Source organism: Rana temporaria, chromosome 3 (genome assembly GCF_905171775.1).
Source record: "Rana temporaria chromosome 3, aRanTem1.1, whole genome shotgun sequence".
In the NCBI taxonomy this organism is placed as follows: Eukaryota; Metazoa; Chordata; class Amphibia; order Anura; family Ranidae; genus Rana; species Rana temporaria.
Window position 1 is genome coordinate 112,368,437 of NC_053491.1, and position 21,644 is coordinate 112,390,080.

The following is a 21,644-nucleotide window of genomic DNA, read 5'->3' on the forward strand; positions in this document are numbered from 1 at the left end:
CCGTAACGGAGCCGTAGCAGACAGGTACACCCGCAAGGCACGTACCATGTCTAAGGCAACGTAGCCTCTTTGGGATGCGACGATCAAGGAGACAAGGACGGAAGTACAATGTCCTCATTCAGGTGAAAAGCCGAAACTACCTTCGGAGGAAAAGGTTACGAGCGTAGCACCGCTTTATCCTTGTGGAGGACCAAGCATGGCGACTTGCAAGACAAGGACGCCAACTCAGAAACACGTCCGACAGATGTAATGGCTAATAGAAAAGCCACTTTCTGAGATGGCGTCGAGAGGAATTTCTCCGATGTTCTCAAAAGGAGGCTCCTGAAGAACCGAGGGCACCAGATTCAAGTCCCACGGAGGAAGCGGTGGTTTAATCTGGGGAAGCACATGTCGAACCCCCTGCACAAAAGTACCTAACCAGCGAGTGGGTCACCAAGGGTCGTTGAAAGAAAAATAGCCAAGGCTGAAATCTGTCCCTTAATGGTGCTTAAGGCAAGTTCCTGATCCATTCCTTGCTGTAAAAACAGCAGGACGATGGAAACCAAATACGTCCGTGGACGCCACTCCATCTCCTAGAACAGAGATGTAGGCCTTCCAAGTGCGATGATAGATCTTCCGCGAAGATGACTTCCGTGCCCTCAGCATGGTTGAAATGACCGAATCCGACAGACCTCGGTCCCTCAGCACCTGGCCTTCAATAGCCATGCCGTTAAAGCCAGCGACTGTAAAGCAGGGTGAAGTATGGGACCTTGAGACAGAAGGTCCTCCCACATTGGCAGCCGGCAGGTGCATTCGCCACTAGGCGCCCGCGGTTGGCGTACCAGGGACGCCAGGGCCAATCTGGAGCGATTAGAATCACCAGGATCCCCTCTGTGTCCACTGTGCGGAGCAGAGGCAGAAGCAACTTCAGTGGGGGAAAGGCATAAGTTAGCCGATACTGACCCCACAGGGCCACCAACGCGTCTGCCCAAGGATCTCTGGATCTGGCCACGAACCTCGAGACTTGAGATTGAGTGGAGAGGCCAAGAGATCCACGTCCGGTGTGCCCCACCTCCGGAAAAGGAGTTGAAACACCTCCGGATGTAACGACCATTCCCCATGATCCAGCATCTGGCGACTTAGGTAGTCCGTCTGCCAGTTTTCTACGTCTGGAATGTAAACGGCTGACAAAGGCGGAACGATTCTTTCCGCCCTCCGCAGAATGTGAGCGACCTCCGATGCCGCAGTCGAGCTCAGTGTTCCCCCCTGATGGTTGACAAAAGTCACGCCGTGGTGTTGTCCGACTGGATCCTGATTGGGCGTCCTTGTAGCCTCTGCAACCACGAGGAGAGGCATAGGCTGTTTGCTCGAAGTTCTGGTACATTGACCGGCAGGCGAAATTCGCCCGGAGTCCAGCAACCCTGGGCTGACTGGACCCCCCAGACTCCCCCCCCCCCCCCCCCCCAACCTGTGAGGCTGGCGTCCGTCGTGATCACAGTCCAATGGAAAGGAAGAAACGACTTCCTGGACTGAAGAGCCGGAATCTCAGCCACCAACTCAGGGAAGCCCTGACCAGATGACTTAGCTGAATCTGACTATCCAGGGACAACGGAGATTTGTTGTTCCATTTGGACAGGATCTCCTTCTGCGAGACTCAAGTGTGGAATTGGGCATATGGTACTGCCTCGAAGGAGGCCACCAAGAGGCCCAGAACCCTCATGCAAAAACGGAGAGACGACCATTTGCGGGATGCTGCTAACAATTTCACTACCGACTGGAGTGTCTGCAACTTCTCCAAAGGAAGGAAGACCTTCGCCTCCAAGGAGTCCAGAATTAATCCTAAGTACTCCAGACGCTGAGTCGGTACCAAGACCAACTTCTGAATGTTCAGCACCCAACCAAATTCCCGGAGGGTCTGACTGGCTATAGACACGTCCTCCTAATTCTGAGCCAGAAGCAGCTCTCAAAAGATCATCTAAGTAGCCCATGAGAGCAATGCCTCGATGTCTCAGCAAAGCCAGAATAGGGGGGGGGGGGGGGGAGAGCGACTTGGTGAACACACTTGGTGCCGACGCTAGGCCAATGGAAAGAGCCATAAACGGATAGTGGTCTTCGCCGATCGCAAAGCACAGAAACCACTGATGCCCGGTGCAGATGGGGACATACAAGTATGCGTCCTTGATGTCCAGGGATGCCAGAAAGTCCCCCGTATGAAGCGCAGCAACCACTGAACTAATAGATTCCATCCGGAACTTTCGCACCCTCACAAAGGCATTGAGGGCCTTGAGGTCCAAGATCGGACGGAAACCATCCTTCTTTGGGACCACAAACAGATTCGAATAGAATCCCTGAACCCTTTCCTCCAGTGGCACAGGTAAAATTACCCCGCACCTGAGCAAGTCCTGTACTGCCCCCATTAAAGCAGCCCGACGAGCCGGAAGGAGGGGAAGATTTGAGGGAAAGAATCTGTTTGGTGGACAAGAAAAACTCAGATCTTGTACCCCGAAATGACCACCTTGCAGACCCACTGGTCGGAGAGCAGGGAGTTCCACCGAGTCACAAAGCCGTCCCCCCACCCTTGAGTCGGGCAGGGGCAAAACTTCATGCAGTAGCAGGCTTGGTAGCCGGCTTGATTGGTTTACGCACCCAGCGACGCTTCTGTCCCCCAACTGGAGCTTTGTCAGACTGGGAGGATCTGCCGGCTGACCCAGACTGATGAAAAATGACCAGTTACACTTACCGGTAGCTGTATTTCTGGTAAGTCTTACAGGACGGCACCCTGAGAGATGACTGGCTTCTCCTGACAGGAAACACAATCAAAAAGAGGTTAAAAACCCCGCCCCTTCCCGTGCTCCTCAGTTTGAGATAAAGTATGAACCCACCAGTGCACGGGAAAAACACCACAGAAAATATAATACAAACCAATAATGTATCACAAGGGTGGGAAGTAGGCCTGCCGTCCTGTAAGACTTACCAGAAATACAGCTACCGGTAAGTGTAACTGGTCATTTCTCTAGTCGTCTTCCAGGACGGCACCCTGAGAGAGAAGCAAGTAGCTTCAGGCCTACCTTAGGGCGGGACCACTGCTTGCAGGACCTTTCTCCCGAAAACCAAGTCCTGAGGTGACAGTAGGTCAACTCTATAATGTTTCAGGAACGTGTTCTGGCTTGACCACGTCGCTGCTCTGCAAATTTGCTCCACCGAAGCTCCGGCCCTTTCTGCCCAGGAGGTTGCTAGTGATCGTGTGGAGTGTGCTTTAACATTAGGAGCTACCTTACCGGCTTGTACATAAGCTAAGGAAATTGTCTGCCTAATCCATCTAGAAATAGAGGCTCTGGACGCTTGAAGGCCTCTTTTTCTGACCCGAAAAACAAATTAATAGATGAGTAGAACGTCTAAAGACTGTAACTCTTTCTAAGTAAGCTAATAGACATCGTCTAACATCCAGACAATGAAAGGAAGCTTCTCCTTCATTCTGGGGATTTGAACAAAAAGAAGGGAGGATTACTTCCTGTGACCTGTGGAACTTTGTCACTACCTTAGGAAGATAAAGGGGGTCCTGACTTAGAACAACCCTGTCCTCAAATAAGCGAAAAAATGGCTCTTTAATGGAGAGCGCCTGCATATCACCTATCCTCTTGGCTGTCGTGATTGCCAAGAGGAAGGCAAATTTAAAGGTGAGTAACCTGATGGGGATAGTGTCAATTGGCTCAAACGGAGCCTTGGTAAGTTGGTTTAACACTAACGACAGATCCCAGGGTGGAACCCTAGAGATCTGAACTGGGGACAACCTGTCTCTGGCTATAAGAAACCTTTTGACCAGGGGGTCCAGGGATAGACGTCTATCCAAAAAATACGACAAGGCTGCCACCTGAACCCTTAGAGTCCTTGTGGCTAACCCCTTGTCTACTCCATCTTGGAGAAAATCTAAGATGACCGAGGTCTCCTGCTGAGAATTCTGTCTCTCTGAGCACCAGCGAGAGAAGATACCCCAGGTTTTGGCATATATACGCCTAGTGACTACCTTCCTACTAGCTAGAAGCGTGTCAATAACTCTCTCGGAGCAGCCCTTCTCCCTCAGGTTCCGCCTCTCAAGCACCAGGCCGTCAGCTTGAAGAAGCCGGGTTCTGGGTGATAAATCGGACCCTGACGAAGAAGGTCCGCCCGGACAGGGAGAAGTAGGGGAGGCAACACTGACCCTCGCTCTAGAGCGGGAAACCAGGCCCTCTTGGGCCACCAGGGTGTGACGAGAATGAACTTCCCTACTGCTAGATTTACCTTCTGCAGGACTCTCGGAATCAGGCTCAAGGGAGGGAAGGCATAGGCTAGCTGGAACCTCCATACCTGTGCCAGTGCATCCACCCCCTCCGAGCCGTGTTCTCGGGAGAGAGAGAAGAACCTCTTCACCTTCCGGTTTGCCCTGCGGGCGAAGAGATCTATCTCTGGGCTGCCAAAGTGCTGGCATATTAGACTGAAAATCTCTGTATTTAGTTCCCATTCTCCCTGGAGAATGGGATGGCGACTTAAATAGTCTGCCTCCAGATTGAGGGTCCCTTTCAGGTGTACCGCCGAGAGTGAGAGAACTCTCTGCTCGGCCCAGCCCAGGATCTCTAAGGACAAGTCTAGAAGGGTGCGAGATCTGGTGCCCCCCTGATGGTTGAGGAAGGCCACCGCGGTCGCATTGTCGGAAATGATCTGGACCTCCTGGTCCAAGACTCTGTCCTCGAATGCCTTCAGAGCCTCTCCGACCGCTAATAACTCGCGGTAATTTGAAGAGGCCCCCTTCTGTCGTTGTCCCCAGGTACCCTGGGCACGGAGATCGTCCAGATGTGCGCCCCACCCCCATGAGCTGGCGTCCGTGGTGATCCTGACCGGATTGATCTGGCCCCACGACAGACCTTGCTGTAGGTTCTGTGGGATGAGCCACCAGCCCAGTGAGAGCTTCACTGGTTCTGGGAGACTGACTCTGAGCTCTAGGGATTCCCTTCTTCCGTCCCAGGAGGAAAGAAGGAAAAATTGGAGGGGTCTGGAGTGGAGCTGAGCCCACGGGACTGCTGGAATACAGGAGGTCATTAGGCCTAGAACTCTCATGATGTCCCTGAAGGAGGACTCTACTCCTTCTAACGTTGATCTGACCACTGACATGAGACCCCGGATCTTGTCGTTGGGTAAAAAGAGCTTCCTCTCCAAGGAATCTATCAGAAACCCTAGATAGAGTTTCTTCTGCTCTGGAAGGAGTGAGGATTTCTCCTTGTTGATGATCCAACCCAAGGACTCGAGGGTAGTCATCACAGTGGCTAGATCCGAAAGAAGGAGATCTCGACTTTGATTGTATAGTATCAAGTCGTCGAGATAGGGAACTAACGCTATCCCTTGTAGGTGCAGGAAAGCGATCGCCTCCGCCAGGACCTTGGTAAAGACCCTTGGACTGGAGGCCAGTCCGAAAGGAAGGGCAGCAAATTGCCAATGCTGTACTCCCTGGGCGGAGGCGATCGCAAACCTGAGGAACCTCTGATGACCCAAGAAGATTGGGACATGGAGGTACGCGTCTCTTAAATCGATGGTGACCATGAATACCTCTCTTAGTAGGAGCCTCCTGAGGCTGTAAATACTCTCCATTCGAAACCTCTTGTGGAGGAGGGAGGTATTCAGGGGTTTCAGATTGATAATCAATCGAAATTTGCCTGAAGGCTTGGGGACCACAAAGATGTGGGAGTACACTCCCAACCCTCTCTGGTACACAGGGACTGGAACTATGACCCCCTGTTGTGCCAGTTCTGAGACATTTTGCAGAAGGCCTGCTGACTTGAGAGGGTCCTTGGGTAAGTGAGTCAGAATAAAGTTTGGAGGGGGAAGCTGACGGAACTCTAGTTTGTACCCCTCCCTTACGATTTGGAGAATGTGGGGACTTTGAGTAATACTCTCCCACCTGGGAAGGAACTGGGAGAGTCTTCCCCCGACCTTCCCGTCATTTGGAGTCCTTGTCGCTGGGTTTTGGATTGGAAAAAAGGATACCCCCTTTTTGTTTTTCCTTCCCAGCACCCCAACGTCTGTTGTAAGGGGCCTTCTTCTCCGAGGAACGGTTCTTACCTCCAAACCCCCCCTGGGGGCCTCGAAAAAACTTTTTCTTGTTTTGTCTAGGCTTAGTAGGAAAACGCACCCCTTTTTCTGAGGACCTAGTCAGGGCCTGATCCAGGCCCGTACCGAAGAGGAGGGAGCCCTCGAAGGGAAGACCACAAAGGCGGTTCTTAGACGCAAGGTCCCCATTCCACATCTTGACCCATACTGCTCTTCTGGCAGAGTTGAGGAGGGCTCCTGTCTTTGCGGTAGAACGTACCGTCTCTACTGAGGTGTCTGCTAAATAAGCTACTGCGCTCCCTATGAGCTGAAGGGATTCTAGAATCCCCTTAGAGTCTGAACCCTGGGACACATGTTCCATCAACTTGGAGATCCAAGAATTAGCATTCCTAGCAATACAGGCCGAAGCCAATGCGGGGCTCAAGGCAGCCGCATTAGCTTCCCAGGCCCTACACAAGGAGGTCTCTGCCCGCCGATCCATAGGATCCTTCAAGTTGCCTGTGTCCTCAAAGGAGAGGTCCGACTGTTTGGAAATTTGCGCGAGGGGAGCATCTAATCTAGGTATTTTAAAAAATTTAGATTCCTCCTCCTCTTTAAAGGGGCAACGTCGTTTCCATGTCTTGTATCTTAAAAGCTTTTTCTCTGGTTCTGCCCATTCCCTGAGGATGATATCCTTAAGGGACTGATGTACCGGAATAGCTTTGGCCTGAGGTTTAGACAGGCCTTGGTATAACCTATCCTGTGTGGAAATTTCTTCCGTAGGCTGTGGAATCTCCTCGGAGGCGTACACTGCCTCAAGGAGACCTTCCATGTCGTCGGCAGCAAAGACATATCTGCCTGTCCTAGTATCCTCATTTTCTTCTTCCGCCTGACCAATAGAACCTTCCTCCTGGGGAGGAATCTCTGAATCTTCAGAGTCAGATACTAAGGAACCAAGGGATTCCTGGCGGACTCTAAAAATCTGCGAAGAGGAACTTTCTTGAGAAGAGGGCCCTGCGATGGGGGCTTCAGGCTCTTTGCTCTTTAAAGACACATGAAATTCTTTAAGAGTAGAGAGCATCTCAGACTGGACCTCAAGAAATCCTTTCAGAATTTCAGAGGTCTCCTTCCCTGCCAATTTAATGATACATTTAGCACAAAAGGGTTTGGAATAATCTGAGGGTAACTTGCAACTACAATAGCCACATTTTTTGGAGCGACTAGTGTCCTTAACTGAACGACTAGCACCCCCCTGGGCAACAAAATCCTCCCCTAGAAAGAAAAGGATACACAGGCATGTATGTAAATACTAGGGAACAACTACTGGGTCCCAGCCCACCATACCTGTGTCCAGGAAGACTCACCCCCTGTGGTCTCCTCCGCAGCCGGGGTCGTAGACGACCGGACCTCTCGCTCCATCGCGTGAGGATGAAGGCGCCGCTCTCTCTCGGCTGCTGCTGCCCTTTCGTGTGTCTCCGGTGCCGTGGGAAGCCGACTGGCGTGTTGGAGCTGCAGCGCGCCATCTTTGCTGAGCCGACCCGGAAGTGACACGCGCCGCGCGTGTGACGTCATTGCCCTGCGCCGCCGGCTCTGTGAGACGCCGGTTTTGGCGCCAAATTCGAAAACGGCAATGAACGCTCCAGGGAATCCAGGACGACCCAGTCGCAGCCCCAGACCGCACAGAAAACCCCCACCACCGGAGAGAGCCTGACCCACAGACCTCCAAGGTAAGGGGAAAGCTCAGAGAGAGAGAGTGGATCAGCCCCTGGAGCTCCAGAATAGCCACCTATCCCCAGGAGACTCCAGCACTCAGGGGGGTTCTTCAACCCACATAGTGAGGCCCCCCTGAGCAAGAAGGGACCCCCTAGGAATGGAAATCTTCGCTAAACCCAAAGGCTACCCAGTGCCTGCGGTTCAGTTCCCAGGGGGGGACCACCAGCCCCAGGCCTTAGGTCAGAAAAAAATAAACGTTTCGCTGTGGGGAAACACAATCAAGAACTGAGGAGCACGGGAAGGGGCGGGGTTTTTAACCTCTTTTTGATTGTGTTTCCTGTCAGGAGAAGCCAGTCATCTCTCAGGGTGCCGTCCTGGAAGACGACTAGAGAAATACTGCTTCTGCGCAGAATAGGAGGGCCCCGGTTTACGACGCGGCTCCTTCTCCTTGGAGGACAGAGGGAGAAGTGTGCTCTTACCTCCAGTGACATCCTTAATGTCATCCAGCGAGGTACCAAAAAGCCTCCCACCCTTGAAGGGCAAATCTGCTACAGCTTTTTTGGCTGCTTGGTCAGCGGACCAGCATTTCAGCCAAATCAAGGGATCTGCATCCAGAGTGGCATCACAGACATACACAAGGCATTGTACCAACTGGTCGGCCAACCTCACACACACAGGGGGGAGCTGATGCTCCTCCATTGTCTGGCGCAAAATCTGTGTCCATTCAGTAAGCGTCTGAGACACCAAAGTTGCAGCCAAAATAGGCCGCAACGCAGACCCAAGCATGTTGAACATGGAACGGGTAACAGCTTCGGACCGCCTATCAGTAGGGTCCTTAAAGGCAGAGGTCCCCTCTACCAGGAAAGTGGTTACACGACCGGAGGAGAGGCCCATTTTTTCACAAGGCTCTCTGCCTACAAACCGCAGAATGCAGCGAGGGCCGGCAGTTACCGGCCCGTGCTGCATTCTGGGGCTTGTAGGCAGAGGCAGGGCGCGCAGCAGTCGGGACGTTTTCTTTACAGTGGAGGATGTCGGCAGCGGCGGCCGCTGATTGGCTGTTACCGGCCCGCTCTGCATTCTGGGGATTGTAGGCAGAGGCGGGGCAGCCCGTCAGGGACGAATTGAGTCTTGTGCTAGGCTGGTGGGCATTGATAAATGACTGACATTGGGCTGTACTGGTGGGCACTGATGAGGTGATGCGTTGGTTGGCACTAATGTGGTGACGCACTGGTTGGCACTAATGTGGTGACGCACTGGTTGGCACTAATGTGGTGACGCACTGGTTGGCACTAATGTGGTGACGCACTGGTTGGCACTAATGTGGTGACGCACTGGTGGGCAATGATGGGATGCACTGGTGGGCACTGATGAGGTGGCACTGGTGAGGTGGCACTGATGGACACCAATGAGGTGGCACTGATGGACACTGATAGGCTGCACTGGTGGGCACTGACAGGCTGCACCCCACTTCTCCACCCTAAACAATTAACTCCTCCCCACCCTAGGTTTTTTGATGAAAAAAAAAAAAATCGGCCTAAAATATCGGCCGCAAAAATCGGCAACACATATCGGCTGTCGGCCGCCCCGATTTCCAAATATCGGCATCGGCCAGAGAAAAACCCATATCGGTCGACCTCTAGTCTAGGCTATAAGAAGATTGCCAATACCCTGAAACTGAGCTGCAGCACGTTGGCCAAGACCATTCAGCAGTTTAAGCAGAACAGGTTCCACTCAGAACAGGCCTCACCATGGTCGACCAAAGAAGTTGAATGCACGTGCTCAGCGTCATGGCCGGAAGTTGTCTTTGGGAAATGGACGTATGAGCGATGCCAACATTGCTAAAGAGGTTGAAGGAGTGGGGGGGGGGGGGGGGTCAGCCTGTCAGTGCTTAGACCATACGCCGCACATTGCATCAAATTGGTCTGCATGACTGTCGTACCAGAAAGAAGTCTCTTCTAAAGATGATGCATAAGAAAGCCTGCAAACAGCTTGCTGAAGACAAGCAGACTAAGGACACAAATTACTGGAACCATGTCCTGTGGTCTGATGAGACCAAGATAAACTGATTTGGTCCAGATGGTGTCAAGCGTGTGTGGCGGTAACCAGGTGAGGAGTACAAAGACAAGTGTGTCTTTCCTACAGTCAGGCTTAATGGTGGGAGTGTCATGGTCTGGGGCTGCATGAGTGAAGCCGGTGTCCTGCCGAGAAAGGTCACCTGTCGGATAATGCCCACCATGTACTGCGCGGGCGCAGCGCTTGCGCAGTACGGAGCACAACTGACCAACTAAAACCGATGAAGATGGACAGCTGGGATTCAGCTGTACACGGCACCTAAGCAATGAGCACGACATTGTGCCACACGCTGATGCATGCTCCTGCAACTCTGCAAGGGACGGGTGTATTACTATTATTTTGTGTGAGGGGCGGATGGCTAAAGCAGAGCAAACCGCCCATCAACATTGTAAAACCAGCCTTTCAGCTGCTGAAACACGCCCCGCAAAGACGTGTAGTTTATTGATAAAACCATCAACAACTTATCAGCTCTGCCCATCAATTTTAAATTCGGCCTCTTTAGCAATCTACCCCTTACACAATATAATAGTAGTACACCCGCCCCTTGCAGAGTTGCACGAGCATCGGAAGCGTGCAGGAGCGAGTGGCACAAAGGCGTTTGCTGTGCGCAGCGCCGTGTACAGCTGTTTATATTCGGAGACTTTCGGTGGCTCTGTTGCGCCTGCGGGCATAAGCCGCCAGGGGACCTTTCTCAGCAGAACACCGGCACTGGGAAGATACAGTTCATTGAGGGAACCATGAATGTCAACATATACTATGACATACTGAAGCAGAGCATGATCCCCTCCCTTTGGAGCAGTGTTACCAACTGCCACTGGCAGCCAGTAAGAAATGGGCACTTTTCTCCTGCCAGTGAAAGAAAAAGTTGCCAGTAAAAAATATGGCTGCGACGCTTGGCCGAGATCATCCGAGTGCCTGCTACAGTGTGTTGGGACTGTGCCAGCAGTGTTTTAGTGAAGTCATGGTGCAAGGGAATGGAGCAGCCAGAACCTCATGTGCAGGTTTGTGGATCAGGAGGAAGGCATACAGAAAGTGGACTGAAGGAACCGCCTGGCATGGCTCAGGAGGGGATGTGTCATGTGGGTGAGATGCCATCATCTGTGCTTCTGCACACTGCTGTGTCACTGTGAGAGTCAGTTTCATGTGTGTGTGCACCCATTCCAATTTCTTGCCCTCTAAATTCCTGTCCCTGAGCTACTTATTTATATCTACCTTAAATCACTTTGCCAACTGGATATTGTACTAGTTTGTAGCCTAAATACTGAAATGCGCACCTAAAACTCATTTAGTACCATATGGATATGCCAGTAAAAACTTGGCTGTGCCAGTACATTTTGGGTGTTGTGTCAGTAAATTTCAATATGGTAGGGTTGCAACACTGCTTTGGAGACTGGGCCGCAGGGCAGTATTCAAACATGATAAAGACCCCCAAACAGACCTCCAAGATGACCACTGCCTTGCTAAAGAAGCTGAGGGTAAAGGTGATGGACTGGCCAAGCATGTCTCCAGACCTAAACCCTATTGAGCATCTGTGGGGCATTCTCAAACGGAAAGTGGAGGAGCGCAAGGTCCCCAATATCCACCAGCTCCGTGATGTCATCTTGAAGGATTGAAGAGGACTCCAGTGGCAACCTGTGAAGCTCTGGTGAACTCCATGCCCAAGAGGGTTAAGACAGTGCTGGAAAATAATGGTGGCCACACAAATTGACACTTTGGACCCAATTTAGAAATTTTCACTTAGGGGTGTACTCACTTTTGTTGCCAGCACTTTAGACATTAATGGCTGTGTGTCGTGTTGTTTTGAGGGGACAGAAAATGTACACTGTTATATAAGCTGTACACTCACCACTTTACATTGTAGTAAAGTGTCATTTATTCAATGTCGTCACATGAAAAGATATAATAAAATATTTACAAAAGTGTGAAGGGTGTACTCACTTTTGTGAGATACTGTATATGCTATAGAGTGCAATTTTCTACACACAATATGTTAAGATTTTCAGACTGAAATAAAAATGCACTAAAAGCCTACAAAAACAATGTTTACATATAGAATGGTTTTCATTAGGGTTGTCCCGATACCACTTTTTTAGGACTGAGTACGAGTACCGATACTTTTTTTCAAGTACTCTCCGATACCGAATACCGATACTTTTTTTTAAATGTGTCCCCAGATGCAGCCATGTCCCCCCACAGATGCAGCCATGTCCCCCCACAGATGCAGCCATGTCCCCCCACAGATGCAGCCATGTCCCCCCACAGGTGCAGCCATGTCCCCCCACAGGTGCAGCCATGTCCCCCCACAGGTGCAGCCATGTCCCCCCACAGGTGCAGCCATGTCCCCCCCCCCCATATGCAGCAATGTCTCCCCATATGCAGCAATGTCTCCCCAAATGCAGCAATGTCCCCCTTACCTGCATCGCGCCGCATCCCCGCTGCCGCCGACTGGTTAATGCGGGCGGGAAACATTACAGCTTTGAATAGCTGTAATGATTCGCGCCGCGCTGCGTATAGACGCTCCCCCTTGCTCGGGATTGGACAGTTCACCCGAGCAAGGGGGAGTGTCTATACGCGGCGGGGCGGGAAAGACTACAGCTATTCAAATGAATGCTGTAATGTTCCCCGCCCATATTATCCAAGCGGGGATGCGGCGTCGGGGGGGTAGTATTCTATTTCGGTATCGGGGGTATTTGCGGGAGTACGAGTACTCCCGCAGATACTCGGAATCGATACCGATACTAGTATCGGTATCGGGACAACCCTAGTTTTCATAAACTAAACCTGTATTTAATACCATTTTCACCCCCTTCCTGCCCAGGCCAATTTTTAGCGCTGCCACGCTTTGAATGACAATTGCGTGAACTTGCAGCACTTTACCCATAGGACATTTTTATAATTTTTTTGGAGACAGAGCATTCTTTTGGTGATATTTAATCACTGCTGGGAGTTTTAAATCTTTGATAAACAATTTTTAAAAAAAAGTTTCTTCACCGATTATCAGTGTAAATGTGTGCCATCAGAGGATTGGCAGTTATCGGCTTTCTTTCCTCACAGTGACAGCGCTTGCAGCATTTGTTTACATGGGATTAGCTGTGATTGGACACCACTGATCACATGGTAAAGGGCCACTGTGATTGGCCCTTTATCTTAATCTGATCAGCTGTGTCCAAAGGACACAACGATCACAGGAGCGTTCCCCGGGGTGGGGCAATAGACGCCCTCACAGAACTGGATGGCCACGCTGTAGCAATCTTTTGGCTATAGCGCAGTCGGCAAGTGGTTAAACTATCTTTCTGGCTCGCAAAGGAGTTCAAAATACAAGTGTCACTAAATATCCATACAAAGAGGGAAAAAAAATCTGGCATCAAGATGTCTCAAAAATACAAAAACATACGATTTCATCAAATGCATCCAATAAAAGGAATCAATACCTGTAGTTATTGACGCATTTCAGGCTCTTGCATAGGCCTTAGTCATAATGTGTCATTAAGGCCTTATGCACACTTGAGTTTAAAAACTGCTTTTACAGGCATTCAAGCTTTTTTCCTCTCCCCACCATGTTAACCCATGCACAATATAGTTCACAGGAGTTCGGATGTATAGAAAAAAAAGTGTATGTATGTATGTATGTATGTATGTATGTATGTATGTATGTATGTATATATATATGTATTACACACACACAAAAGAGAATAGTGTTTTGGCAGAAAATTCTAGGAATGTTTATCACTCGAGTGTTATTCCCATTTTTCAGTGACCAGAATGAATATTCTGGCCAATAAAATATATAAAGTACTTGACACAACTAAAGGCACTTGAAGGAAAATGCAGCTTATGGTGTTTTTGCGGATGCTTTTCTCCTGCCAGGAGTTTAGACGAGCCCCAGTGTGTATGAGGCCTAAACTGAATTCGAAGAATTAATTAAAATACCTTCCTCCGTTTTCATCGTCGTATCCTCCAATAGTAGAGTTGTTCGGCACATTCCAAAATATACTTTTATATTCCATTTTCATGGTTACTACATTCATCTTACTTGGTCCCACTGTATAGCCAACCTCCTCTGAGCGCTTCCGAGATTAAGGTGGTAATTAAAGTTGCTGGAGCCTCACCTGTATTAAATTAGCCTCAGAACTTGCGCAATCAATATACGTTAGCCCTGGTTCACATGTTATATCGCATTTTAAATCTGCGGCATTTGCAGACAATGACACCGTCCTAATTGGTGCGATGCCGCAGCGATTTCAAAATGTAGTTTCTGCATTACTTTTTGCAATTTCTACTGACCTGCAGAAACCTGCACAGGATGCGTCTAATCGCGGCCGAAATGACTGCCAGCGGGAGGGAAGTCATGCGAATTCAGGTGAACTTGCATGGCTTCATTCCCACAGTGCAGTGTGAACCTGGGCTAAGGGGATGAGGTGGCAACCCTATCTGAGATGGACAACAATATTACATGCTGGCACATAAAACCAGCCTATTCATAAAATCACTGCCCACACAGAATTAGCTAAAGTGAATTACAACGGAGGTGCATGCGCACTGGACTGCGCAGGCGCATTGCTTACTGGGATTTGTAGTTCCCCATTGAGACGAGCAGTGCATGTGACCCCAATATACAATACTTGTATGAAAAAGGGAAAATTAAGGGAAAAAACGGCCTCCATGGGCAGAGAACATTTATGAGAAATTTGAAATGACAGTATACGCAAATAAGACGTTGATTTAGTGACACTTTCATAGCTTCCAAATGACAATTTTATGCTACAATTTTTTTTTTTTGCCATTTTCTTTCATAAGGTTTCATTCCGAGATTGTGAAAGCATCACATAAAAAAAAATAGTCAGATTTTACAACTCTGTACACACATCCTGCATGGCTAGTCTGCCACAGTATACAGAACGCCTTCCTTTGTCACTCGATCAGCTGTTTGCTTGGCCCTCCTCTCTCCCTGCTTCCGGGTAGTAACAGACCAGCCAATCGTAGGACAGCAAGCTGACAAAACAAGCAGCTCAGCACTCCTGCCCTGCTCTAGTAATATGCAACAGTTTATTAAGGAAGTTATAGGGAAGGGAGGGGGAGGGGGGGCAGCATTCTTACATCGGAGAGTTTTCAGGTCTTTTAAACACATACTAAAGTGACCTTTTCCCTACATAGGTATACTATTCAAGGCGACAGATGATGAAATCACTTTTATAATACCCAAACGTATGTGATCATTTACAGATCACCCCAGAAAATTAGGTTTTATATTCTAGAAACACACAACTAGTACAAGAGGTGAGAGGCAAACAACAACAAAAAAAAAAGCTGCAAGATAGAACGGGGGTGAGTCAGAATTTCTGCAGGCTGGTTGTCATTACAAAGCCCAAAACAATCCCACCCCAAAACTAAACAGATCGTCAGCTTTTACACCAGAGAAACAAAAAGCCATCCAAATTTAAACAAATCTAAAAACAAACTGTGCCTAAATAAACATAAAACAACAAAAGCTCTATTTGGGCCTATTTTCGGATTTCTCCACCCCAAATAAAGAATTCTGCCTGCCCCGTCATACCTTTAACAACACTTTCTTTTATAGCAAAGCCACAAGACAAAAACACTAGTGTCCTCCACTAATACACAGGGGAGAGGGGCTGGAAAGAAAACACAAGTTCCCACCAGCTCAGGTCTGACAGCCCCTTTAAAGCCACTGGTGCCAGGCAGGCCACTATAGAGAATCGCAGCCACGGGGGCCTGCTTAACCCTTCGGATGCCACAGGCCTGAAAGCAAACTACTACCTATAGTTAACCTGTATACAAAACAAGACAGGACTTTAAGAAAGCCTATAAGGGCAGGCCAGATTCATGGATTTCCTTAAGATCTCAAAGCAATGGAGAGGAGACAGGTGACCCTTTCTGTGCCGAGTCCTGCATTGCAGACCTGACAAGTCCAATCGGAATTCTGTGTGTTCATTTCATGCCATGACACTTTCCCCCAACTCATTGTGTCTGGAGATAGGCAGGAACAAAGAAGAGATCGGGGGGGAATTAGACATGACAACGTACACCCTGCGCCCACCTATCTCGTCAGAGCGACCTGTGGGCACAACGACCAGTATGGCACATTCATATAAAAATAAAGAGATGCCCAATACCATTAGATCGATGGAGTATGGAGCCAGCCTGATATGGAAGTCTGATTGGTTTAATTGTGAAATCCAAGTGTCCCCCCAAGTGACTATAGTGTGTGTGTGTGTGTGTGTGTGTGTGTGTGTGTGTGTGTGTGTGTGTGTATATATGTATATATATATATATATATATATATATGTTACACACACACACACATATACACACACACACACACACACTTTTAGAGATGGGGGTGATGTCATTGCACAGAGGCTGACACAGGGAGGGCCAGGCTTTTGTATAGAAGTAGAGTGTCAGGATTATGGAGTCATGCAAGAAGGGGGGGGGGGGGCACAGATGACGTCATCCTCATACACAGACCACCATATGGCTGCATCCACATCATAATAATCACCACTCAAACTAATCAAAATACACTGAAAGAATAAAAACTTTTAGAATAAAAAATAAAAAACACCCTCCCCCACAAGTGTAGAAAAGAAGACATCCAGAAGCAGGCCCTGTGTTGTCACCTTGATAAGATGTGACGTCACACACAAAGAAGTAAACAGTTAGTAGAACTTACCTCTGCGCCCCCCCCCTCCCCCGATGACACAAATAACCCCCCCTATAATAGGAGGCCTTGCAGAGTAGTTGTCAGCCTCTAATAGAGGGCCCCCCCAATACAGATCGGGTAGGGGGGGGCAGGATCCAGCTCCCGGTGATCTGTCAGAAGATGGCCGCAGACACAATAACGGCCATTGAGCCGTACATCCCCCCCTCCCCCTGGCACCCCGACACCTTTCAGAAGGATACAGTTTGACAACATCCGTGTCCATCCGCCTCTTGCCCGGGCTGGGAGATGACATGGTTCCAGCTCCCCCCCGGGGTGTCCCTCTCCGCCGGGTACACTGGCTCAGAGGTCCCTGTGGGGATTTAGACAGACAAATAAAAGAGGGGGCGCTCTTCCTCCCCCCCGGGGGCCTCTCTTGCTTGGCTCGGGGCCTCTACAAGGCGGCTGGGGTGACCGGGGCCTAACACGTCGGTACACCCCCACCCCCAGCCAGCCGCGGTCTCCTGTTGCTGCTGCTGCAGCAGATTCCTCCGCTCACCGGGGACTCCCCTTCAATACATCAATAACATAACCGACTACGAGCACCCCTGTCACGTGACCCCCACCAACAGTGACGCGCCGGTCGCGGAGGAGGACTTAAGAAACAGAGCTGGGCGGAGTCAAAGCGGGGGGCGGGCGTCTAGCTGCGTCCCAAGCCTCGCTCTGGAAGGGCAGCGCTCCAATCTGCGTCCACTAAACTGGTTGTTGGAGTTGTATCAAAGATGGCGGAGCGCAGGGAATTGTGGGAGTTGTAGTCGTGTCTCCAGTATTTGACAAAAGTGTTACAGACTATCACAGGGCAGGCAGGGAGGATCAGCTTTGGGTTAGAATTGGCTGGAGACATGTTTTTGTATTGTGAGTCACTGAACAGCTGCTGGTGGTGGTACACCTGAGCCGCTGTGTTTCCTTATTAACTAAATCCCCTAAAATATTCAGACTTAGACATCGCTTTTATTTTATTTTTTATTTAAAGGCGTAGTTCACCTTCACCAAACACTGTCTATTCCATGTCGGCCTACAAGACAAGACATGACATGTTTATTTGCCGCACTTCAATAATGTCTTTGTAGTGTACTAGATTATTTATGATCTTTCATAAACACAAAAACAAACAAACACCTTTATAAAAATAAAAAAAATATAAAAGGTGGCCCTCCAGCTGTTACAAAAAAAAGTCCCATCATGCCTCTTGCCTGTGGGAGTCATGCTTGTAACTGCCAGCCTTGCAATGCCTCATGGGACTTGTAGTTTCACAACAGCTGGAGGGCCGCCAGTTTGAAACCCCCTGGACTATGCAGAGACGGGTCGTCTGTAGATAAGTTGTGCAGCTCTGACTAACACTGAATGCCTGTGTAGTGTCACAGTCTGCTGCCTATCGTAGAATGCTGTGGAAGTCACGTGGCGGCCAACTGCGCATGCGCAATGCGTTCCAAACACAAGTGCGATGCATTCCAATAGATTTACGACAGTACACACCAGCGAACCCGGCATTCAGGGCGACGTGGATTTAGAGGAAAGTGGCTTCGCTCGCTCGGCCTCCTGGCTTTTTTTTTTTTTTTTTTTTTTTAACATCCTCCAATCCACGGGGATGTTAAGGAAAGAGCCTGGATGCCGACCGAGGTTTCACTGGTGTGTACTGTCGTGAATCCATTGGAACGCATCGCACTTGCGTTTGGAACGCATCGCGCATGCGCAGTTGGCCGCCACGTGACTTCCGCAGCATTCTAAGATAGGCAGCAGAATGTGACAATACACCTGCAATAATAAGTACCTCATGGAGCCTGCCTGGAATACTCCCAGGATGTTGCTAAGTGAGGCCTAGTCATTACTTTTCACCTCATCCATCACAGGAGGAAGCTCTCAGATGCTGAGGTCAGAGCTACTGAATCACAGGAGGGAAAGAGCATGTGAGGGGGATTGAATCAGAGAAAGAGCTCACTCCTGTGATGGTGGTGTACAGTAATGACTAGGCCTCACTTAGCAACATCCTGGGAGATTTCCAGGCAGGCTTCAGGAAGTACAGAAATGTCCTACACCTATAGCAAGGACATTATTTAACCAGTTCAGCTCTAGAAGATTTATGCCCTTCATGACCAGGCCATTTTTTTGCGATACAGCACTGCATAACGAATTGCACGGTCGTGCGACGCTCTACACAAATAAAATGTACATACTTTTTTTTCCCCAAAAACAGAGCTTTCTTTTGGTGGAATTTAATCACCTCAAACCCCCCCCCCCCCCCCCCCTCTGCTGTCTGCCAGTCCACCGGCACTTACCACAGCTAGGGCACATTGGGCAGCAGCGGGTACATCAGGCATCGGCTTCTGTGTTGTTTTCTTCTCCTCCTCACTTCCGCCGTGCTTCTCCTCCCCTCCTCCTAGGAGTCCAATAGGATTGCCTGTCCTTTCAGCCAATCTGGTGACCGGTATAAGACCCGCTTCCCGATTGGCCAGAAGGAGGATCAGTGTTGCAACAGCGAATATTCATTGGCTGTTGTAACACCTGGGTGGGCTCATGGCGCAATGCTCTGCGCTATGAGCTCACCCTATTTTAAAGCCTATTAGGCTCTAATCAGCTGCTTAAAAAAAAAAAAACGCCCCCGCTGCTGTAGTTCATGTGCCCGACTTCCTGAAAAGGGGCCGGACGCATGAATAGGGGGTGGCAGTTGTGGACTGGATAGAGCGGCCGCATATAGAGGGGGCGGCGCTCAGGCGCCCCTAATGGACGGGCAGCCACTGAATTACACACATGTGACTCGCCTCACCTTCCTACATCCACACACAGCAGTGCGTTAACACATGTTTGGTACACTGTAACACAGCATTGGGTGCCGTTCAGAATGAACATACCAATACATGTTACTATGGTGTATACAGGGCCCAGGGTGTGAACAGGGCCCAGGGTGTGAACAGGGCCCAGGGTGTGTACAGGGCCCAGGGTGTGTACAGGGCCCAGGGTGTGTACAGGGCCCAGGGTGTGTACAGGGCCCAGGGTGTGTACACACGGGCTGAACATCGGCCAGTTCAACAGAAACCTGCCGACATTCGGTCAGTGTGTACAGCAGCCTGTCCAACAGAAGATGGTCTAACAACTGGCTCTTGTTGTGGGGGAAACATGTTGGAAAATCAGCATACGATCAGCACTGGCTGCAAATGCTGATCATTGTGTTCTGGTGGGGGTGTAGAGTCTGCTGTCAGAACACAAAGACACAGCAAGGGAGATCACCGCACTAATATTGCTTGTGTTAGTATAGCGATCTGTCAGTTTTTTTTTTGTTCAGCATTTTCAGAAGAAAACTGTATTGATTAAACAAAAATTGTACGATCTGGTGTTGTACGAGAAAAAAATGTAGTGTTTATGCCTTCAGAAAATTTCGTACTAAAGATGCGTACTAACGATCAGCTTATCGTATGATTGCTTTGAAAGTATTTTTTTTTTGTACAATTGTCTGATCGTGTCTACGGGGCTTTACACAGGGAAGGCGGAGTGGGAGTCGGGCCGGTAGAACACGTGCGCGTGCCCTAAACCCGGACGTAGGCAGCGACGCACGGGTATGTCACTTTTCTTACAGCGGGCACTTGTCCTCAGTATATTGCAGGCGGGCAGCAGTTAAAGTGACACGATCAGGCCCACCTGTCAGTTTATAAGCCGTGCTGATTGGAAGCTTCATGCAGTCCTATAGACAGGTGGCTGTAAATGGACTTCATGGATGTATGGACTGCATCCTTATCCATTTTTACGGACCTGAACATGACGGACTGGAGGTAGTCTACTGTAAACGGACAGCAGAGTTTGTTTACATCAGGCCGCCCATACAGTAGAGCTAATAAATGTAAAGAGGAAAGGATTGCAACCCCTACCGACCATCCCAGGTGAATAAATGATAAGGAGCGGTCTCAGTCTACATGTCTCCACCAAACCACACACCCCAATGCATTTTACTCCGCCCACCGGGGCTTAGTCATAGGGTGGGCCTACCTTGCCGTTTATTCACCTGGGCTGGTCGGGAGTACCTGCAATCCTTTCCTCATTGGTCCTCTGGATTGGTATCAGGATACGCCTGCACCCCATGCTCTGGGACACAGGGATATGCTTTCACTTCTACTTTGAGTGGCGCCATAAGCAACATACTGTAATAGGTTGCCCATAGAGCTGTTAGGGGTCCGCCTCTGTCTGCCAAGCACAGGTATCAAAACACTGGCATTTGACCCATTCAGCTCCACTTCAGCAGGAGATCTGCACGCGCACTTATCGGGGCAGACTCTGCTCCCTGTGAAAGGAGACAAATTGTAGTTTAAAAAATATATATATATATATATATATATATATATATATATATATATATATATATATATATCGAAGTGTGTTTTCTTAACCGGAAAATGTACCTTCTGTTTTTTTTTTGCTGTGATCCGACTTACTTTCATTCTCCATGGTCCCACTGTATGTAGAAACATAGGCCCGGATTCATGTACAGCGTCGCATCTTTAGACCGGCGTAGCGCATCTCATATGCGCTACGCCAACGTAAATCAGTGAAACAAGAACAGTATTCACAAAGCACTCGCTCCCAAACTTGCGCCGGCGTAACGTAAATTGGCCGGCGTAAGCCCGCCTAATTCAAAGTAGGAAGGTAGTGGGCGCGATCTATTATAATGAAGCGTGACCCCATGTAAATGAATGGCCGAACGAACGGCGCATGCTCAGAATCACGTCGCATATACTCCCTAAGATACGACGGCTCAATGCCTATGACGTGAACGTAACCTACACCCAGCCCCATTCACGTACGACTTACGTAAACAACGTAAAATACGACGGCTGTTCCGTCGTCCATACCCTAACATGACTTACCCCTGCTTTAGGTGGAATAACTTTACTCAGGACGTACGCCTTACGTAAACGGCGTAGATTATAGCGACGGGCGCAAGTACGTTTGTGAATCGGCGTATCTCGGTCATTTGCATATTCTACTCGTAAATCAATGGAAGCACCCCTTGCGGCCAGCGTAAATATGCGCCCAAGATACAACGGCGTAGGAGACTTACGTCAATCGTAAGAAGACAAAATTCAGATGTATCTTGTTTGCTGAAAAAGGCGCA

The 21,644-nt window shown here is 49.5% G+C and overlaps 2 protein-coding genes across 2 annotated transcripts in view; both read right to left on the reverse strand.

Annotated features, from left to right (window-relative positions):
- UBE2H (ubiquitin conjugating enzyme E2 H) overlaps positions 1-17,129 on the reverse strand; it is a 61,274-nt gene extending 44,145 nt beyond the window's left edge. Inside the window, exon 1 of the mRNA XM_040343255.1 lies at positions 16,747-17,129. Within this exon, the coding sequence (XP_040199189.1) occupies positions 16,747-16,799 (53 nt within the window). The 5' untranslated portion in view covers positions 16,800-17,129. The remainder of the gene's footprint in view (positions 1-16,746) is intronic.
- On the reverse strand, positions 3,344-8,034 carry LOC120931627. Its single transcript, XM_040343254.1, has 2 exons — positions 6,796-8,034; positions 3,344-6,609 (listed from the first exon to the last, which is right to left on the reverse strand). Exons 1-2 carry the CDS (start codon positions 7,115-7,117, stop codon positions 5,948-5,950), a joined length of 984 nt encoding a protein of 327 aa, XP_040199188.1. The 5' UTR covers positions 7,118-8,034; the 3' UTR covers positions 3,344-5,947.
- Positions 17,130-21,644: the final 4,515 nt, after the last annotated feature.

Excerpts from the sequence above, each read along its gene's own strand:
- LOC120931627 (XM_040343254.1), bottom strand. The coding sequence starts at position 7,117 with ATGCTCTCTACTCTTAAAGAATTTCATGTGTCTTTAAAGAGCAAAGAG. Across the intron at positions 6,610-6,795 it reads GGAAGAAATTTCCACACAGG|ATGCTCCCCTCGCGCAAATT; the intron begins ATAGGTTATACC and ends TACCTAGATTAG.